At 32.7% G+C, this 6,845-nt stretch overlaps 1 protein-coding gene across 1 annotated transcript; it reads right to left on the reverse strand.

Annotated features, from left to right (window-relative positions):
- Positions 1-3,178: 3,178 nt before the first annotated feature.
- On the reverse strand, positions 3,179-6,400 carry LOC112789886 (transmembrane 9 superfamily member 12). Its single transcript, XM_025832001.3, has 2 exons — positions 6,240-6,400; positions 3,179-5,734 (listed from the first exon to the last, which is right to left on the reverse strand). The coding sequence occupies exon 2, from the start codon at positions 5,669-5,671 to the stop codon at positions 3,695-3,697; it is 1,977 nt and encodes a 658-aa protein (XP_025687786.1). The 5' UTR covers positions 5,672-5,734; positions 6,240-6,400; the 3' UTR covers positions 3,179-3,694.
- Positions 6,401-6,845: the final 445 nt, after the last annotated feature.

Here is a 6,845-nt window from a genome sequence, read left to right on the forward strand (position 1 = left end):
ATCAAACCAGCATCATCTTCTTTTGAATATTCTCTAGGAGAGATTCCAGCATCTTAAAACAGTTTAATGTGTAAATAGGAATTGCAGTCTCCACTGCCTTCATCAGCACTTCCCTCCCGCTCACTGACAATAGTGATCTCTTCCATAAGCTCAATTTCTTTGCAGCCTTATCTTCTATGTATGTAAACATTTTTATTTTGATCTTGACATAATTACAGGTAGATCCAGGTATTTATCTTGTATTCCAACGTGTGGAACCTGAAGGAGTTGTGAAAGCTCAGTACGGATCTGCTGAGGAGTATTTTGACTAAAAAAGACTGAAGACTTGTTCAGGTTAATAATCTAACCACTTACTCTGCTATAATCTTGTAGGATTTGCATTAAGCTCTGACATGTCTGAGCATTTGCTTTACTAAAGAGGATAGAGTTGTCTACGAAAAAGAGATGACTGACTGAAGACTTGTTCAAGCTAACAATCTGGCTGTTTACTCTATTATAGTCTTATAGGATTTGCATTAAGATCTGGCATGTATGAGCATTTGCTTTACTAAAGATGATAAAATCGTCTGCAAAAAAGAGATGATTGATTGTAAGACACTTCTGGTTTAATTTAAGTCCAAAAAATTGTTGTCTCTGTTCTTCTCTATGCAGCAGATGAGATAAACTCTCTGCACAGACTAGGAATAGATAGGAAAAAAGAGGAACTCTTTGTCGGAGTCTCCTTGTTGGTTTAAACAAGCCATGAGAGCGTCCTTCTACAGTAACAGAGTAAGAAACCGTCGTAACACATTCCTTCAACCAGTCAATCTATTTTTTTACAAAAACCCAGCCTCTTCATAACCTCCCACACAAAACTCCATTCAATCCAGTTATAGGCCTTGTTCATATCAAGTTTAAGAGCTAAGTCATACTCACCATACTTCTTAGTCTTCAAATAATGCATGTATTCATGGGATATTAAAATGTTATCATTAATTAACCGCCCCTTGATAAATGCACTTTGATTACCACTAATTACTTTATCCATCACTTCTTGCATCCTATGCACCAGAATTTTGGCTATTATTTTGTAGTGTTTGCCCTTTTTTTTAATTTTTTTTTACTCTTTACTTTTATATAAGTTATTCTATGTCTTTAATAGTAATGTGATTCCTCTTCAATAGATATAAATACAATAATAAAATTGAATTTATTTTCTCTTTTTATTCTCACTTCTATTCATGTTTATTATATAAATTCACATCACTTTACATGTGTTCTTTACCTCCTCTTACTTAATCTTATGTCTCTACTATTTTTTCTCTATCCTTAATAATATTTTGTACAATTATTTGAAAATTTTAGTTGGTGAAAATGGTTTTATATTTTAATTTGCTAAACAATTTGTTCATTATGTGTTAGATGATGAACTCCTAAAATACTATGATGTATGATGTTTTTACAATATTTTTTAAGTTTTTATTTTTGATCTAATTGTGTTTATCAATTATATATTATCTTTATTATTATATATCATATTTTTTTAATAATTTATATTTTTTAATATTATTCAATTGTAATAATAATGTTAAAAATACATAATGTCATGAACTCATGATTCATGAAAAAATGGATGTTATTTTTTATGGAAAAGTCTAGGGGATCAGCATTTTTGTTGAATTTTGGCCAGCATGTAATCAGCAGAGGAAGGTGAGTCATTGGATGAAATCTCATACCAATCTCACACCATCAAATCATCATTGATGACTAATTGATGGCTAACAATCACAAAAATTGCTGCCCCCTAGCATTGCTCATTTTTTATTATTGAAACATTATATTCATCTTTTCATTACATATAATAACTTCATTCTTGCAGTATAGTATTCAAGTTTGTTATACATATATATTAAATAATAAGCTCCTTCAAACACTAAAACGTATAATAACTTCAGAATTTTATTTAGATTTAACATTAATTTTTAAGTTTTTTATTTAATAATTTTTTAAATATATAAATTAATTCATTTTAATTCTGCGCAACACGCGGATTTAAATATAGTTACATAAATATATGACATGTGAGATGATATATGACAATAGCATATCATGTGTTATCAATAACATATCAATCAATTATTTTGTGAAACCTTACATTAATCTATCATAATGTTATTATATCATGTGGTACTCAACATAACATGTGATTATCTAATTAATAAAAAAACTCATTTAATACTATTGTATTTTAGAATTAATTTGTGACGTCTAGTTTTTTAAAGACTAAATTTTACTAGACTATTTTGATTATGAAAAATAATTGAGAATCTTATTTTATCCTCTTACTAATCTTCCAAACTTTTAAATAAAGAAAATTTTGATTTTTTTTTATCTTTTCTTATGTTTTAAAAAATAACATATATTTAAATTTGTTACTTTTTTTTAAGTATTAGCAGAATGAATTAAGACTCTTAATCATCATTATTGTTTGATTGTTAAATTATATTTGTTCATATAAATACAACAGATGTTAACCATTGTCGTTGAACAAGTTAATTGTATTCTTGCTTTCCCATATTGTGTTAATTCTTAATTGATTTCAAGAGTTCTTAATTGTGGAGAAAAGATGTCATATTAAAATTATTTCAATAATTGCATTTTTATATAATTAATATAAAAATAATAATATCATATTTTGAATTTTTAGCTAATTGTATGAAGAATGTTACTTTATTTGATATTTAGGAGGTTGGGGTCAATTTGCTCAAGTCATAGACATTTTGAAACGATTATTTTCTGCTTATATTTATAAGCTTTAAATTACCATAAAGGAAATATTAGTTATTTTATAACTTAGAATTATCAACGTATGATCATCCATTTAAGCCTTCATCTCTTAGATAGCCTTCATCGGATGAAATGACGAATTCAGTTGTTTAATGAAAAGTTACTTGTTAATAATAATAATAATGATGATGATGATGATGATGATGATGATGATGATGATGATGATGATGATGATGATGATGATGATGATGATGATGATGATGATGATGATGATGATGATGATGATGATGATGATGATGATGATGATGATGATGATGATGATGATGATGATGATGATGATGATGATGATATTATTTGATGATGATAATAATAATAATAATAATAATAATAATAATAATAATAATAATAATAATAATAATAATAATAAATTTCAACATTGATTAAAAAATTTTCTAAATTGCAGTACTTTGGAGTGTTTTTTGTTAAAAGTAAATATCCCTTCCAAAATATAATGTCATTTTCCCTATGCTGAATCAAAAGAAAATAATATTAAACAGCCGAAGGCAGAGTGAACAGAAAATCACAATGAAATCTGGCACAGGATCCATCTCATAAACTATCTTCAGTATTGTCGCGGGATGATAGTCTCAGGCTCTGAGCAGTTACAAATTCCTGAATCGGCTTAACCGAAGTACATGAAACATAATGTGTTCCAAGTTCCAACACTCGATGAATACATGAATGAACAAAATCACTTAAGGACACCGGTATAAGGGAGCAAACTTCAGATATTAGAATATATTATGTAAGAATGCAATCAAGTAAGCATATATTGCCCCCCAACTCATCTGCAATCATCCCTACAAAATGAACTCAACAGTATAACGACTGATCTTTCGCGTGGTAGATGGAGATTGCGGAAATAACCTCAATCTATCTTTACGGACGAGAACAAGTAATGCACAAAGTAGAATGACATAAGGAAGCCAATGGTCCCGGTGGCCAACATAATCGCCACCGCCATGAGTAGTGAATAGCCAAGGTAAAGTGTAGCTGAGACTGGTCCGCTCAAACTCTGCAGGTCAAAAACCAAGTAGTTAATTGAGTACAAGAAGACATATAGTGAAACAGAACCCGAAGCAAAGAATGCCTTCCACCACCACTGCCAATCTTCCACACACAGGTGCATATAGGTGAGGACAACCGATACTTCTGCACACACGATAACCAGCAGTAGAAGAACAACCAGCAGGAAACCAAATACATAATAGAACCTCCCAAGCCAGATACTGGAAAGGATAAAGAAAAGCTCAATAAAGAGGGTTCCAAATGGAAGAGTTCCGGCACCAAGAACCAGAAGCCATGATGGATATTTACGGGCGGGAATTTCCCTTGGAATTTGATTAGTACGCACAGGATATTCGATTGCCTCTGCTCTTGTCCCCATAAATCCTCCAATCATGGTAAGTGGTACTGAAATACAGAACCAAAGAAAGAACAGCTCAAAATACAACGAAATGGGAATCGCACCAGTACTGCTGCTCCCCCACAAAATAAAATTCAGTACTGTAAGAATGATGAAAGCAATTCCGGGAAAGAAACAAGCTGCAGACCAGGAAACAGATCTCCATCCTTCCGAGGTTCCCTTAATGGTCCTCCAGAGCCGAACACTAACATACCCGGCAGCAATCCCAAGGATAAGAAATAAAACAATCATTCCTGTTAGTAACATACCGCGGGAGGCTGGTGACATAAAACCAAGGGCTGCAAAAACAATGGTCACACCACCCATTCCAAGAATTTGAACTCCATCTCCAACCATGACACACAGAAGCTTTGAGCAATTAGGCTCCCTGAAAACATCTCCCACAACAAGTTTCCATCCTGAGAGCTCCTCATTCATCTGAGCTTGTGCCTCTTTATCAAGTTCCTCATACCTTGTCAAGTCCCTTCGCACAGTCCTCAAGAAAATAACAAAGACAATACCAGCAAGGAAAAAGATAACCATAAGCGAATTCATGATTGAAAACCAATGAACTCTGGAACCTTCCATCTTCAAGTAAGCATCCCAACGGGACGGCCATCTTATATCACTTTTCACGAATTCAACCTCATATGTGAATGATATCCTTTCTTGCTCTCTTATTACTTGATACTTTTCAAGCTCACTTGGGCAGGTTATAGGATTGGTATTATCATACATGTGGAGTTTTGTCATGACATCAGGATCATACTTAATACTGCAAGGGGAAACCTGAAAGCCAACTATTTCATATCCAGATGCTTTCTTCTTCTCAGATTCGGAAATAACCCCCAATCCTTCCTCTCCGGTCCCTATAATCTCAGCATTGCTTCCTTCATATTCATGAACCAAAATTGTAAACTTCAGGTGGTTGATGATGTAGTCATCATTGCTACCAGGGGGTGTATACCCAACGGGGAACCCTGTCCACTGGATCTTAACCCCATTTTGAACAGCAAACCGCATAACCGGGAGGTTATCAAGGATCATATTCACTTGGTACAGATCCCGAGTTCTCTGTTTAAGTAGCTTAACCTCATGCTCATTCAGAGGGGTTGTTGTACAGAGGTAGATTGTCTCATTAACATTCATTTGGAACCGGTAGGGCGAGTTATCAATCTGATCCCCCATAAGGAGCTCTCCGAGATTCTCAGCACTCTTCTTTATGCCGCCAAGCGGCTTGCAGTATGGAAGGCTGTAGTAGCTGAATGGAAGCTCAGTTTCAATCGAGGTCAGCGAATTCACTTTGGCGTATATTTTATCTCCATTTACATATGTGTGCATGTAACTTCCAGGCAGATAGAAACCATTGCTAAGCTGAGCAGCAAAGACAACCATGGAAACGAAAACCCAGCAGATCAACGGCTTTCTTACAAACCCCATTTCCTTCAACCCTTTTTCCGTGAGTCTATGCTAACTCGAACACTGATGTGTCCAAATTCCAATCTACAAAATAAGGCATAGCGGTTTCAAAACTAAAACCCAAAGGTTTTGAAATCAGATCAATTACGAAAAAGCCAGAACCAGATCGCAAAAGTAAACTATTGGTTCTACTGCATCTCATAATTTACTATCATAATCAAAGTCGAGAAAGGGGAACAATAACATTCACTCATGAATGTCAACAGTAGCATAAATAGTAAGTTCAAAATAATTAAATAAATAAAAGATAATCAAAAAAAGAAAGAAAACTACTTAACACAGACAAACAAGAAATTGAATCCAAAAGACTGCCACACAGATCGAAAATTTCTTGAAATGAAAAGCTAAATAAGTAACCCCAACACCGACATCACAAGCAGTGAAACAAGAAAAGGACTCAAAAATTCAACGGGGAACTAGAACGCAAACGAAGAAGTCAAGATACGGCGTCGTTTGCTGGTAAGAGCTGCAATTGCAAAAGCAAAAGTAGATAAGAGTATGAGAGTGAAGGAAAGGGGCGAAAACTCACCTTCGAATCTGACGATGAAGCGATCTGAACTCAACGCACCAGATCGTTCTGGTGTAGAAAGCATTCGATATTCGGTTTGCGTTCCTCCGTACCTCACTATATGAGACCGCTACCTTAAATTACATTTTCCACCCTTCAGATCTTAGTCAATTGCACTTTGTAATTTGGTTTCCGCATTTTAATTTTACATATTCTTTTTGGGTAAATTACAGTCAAAAATAATTTTAAAAGATACGAACTATCAATAAATTTTAAAAAAATAAAAAACGTGATAAAAATAATTAAATATTTAAAATATATTTTAATACAATTTTAAAAACTAAATTTTGATATAATTTTTGTAAACATTATTAAAAAAATTAGCATTATAATTTAAGAATTTTATATCAAGTGAAATTTAAAAAAAAATTATCGTAAATGACCAAGTCTTTTTTTTTGGAAAATAAAAAGTATATGTACATTTTTTAAATACTTATGTAAATATTGTCACAAAAAATTCGGATTAAATAAGTTATTTATAAAATATAAAAAATTTTACTATTTATAAAAATATAATATTTATTAGTTATTTTTAAATAATTTAATAATTTATTTATTGTTTGTATC

This window comes from Arachis hypogaea, chromosome 3 (assembly GCF_003086295.3).
Source record: "Arachis hypogaea cultivar Tifrunner chromosome 3, arahy.Tifrunner.gnm2.J5K5, whole genome shotgun sequence".
NCBI classification, from domain to species: Eukaryota; Viridiplantae; Streptophyta; class Magnoliopsida; order Fabales; family Fabaceae; genus Arachis; species Arachis hypogaea.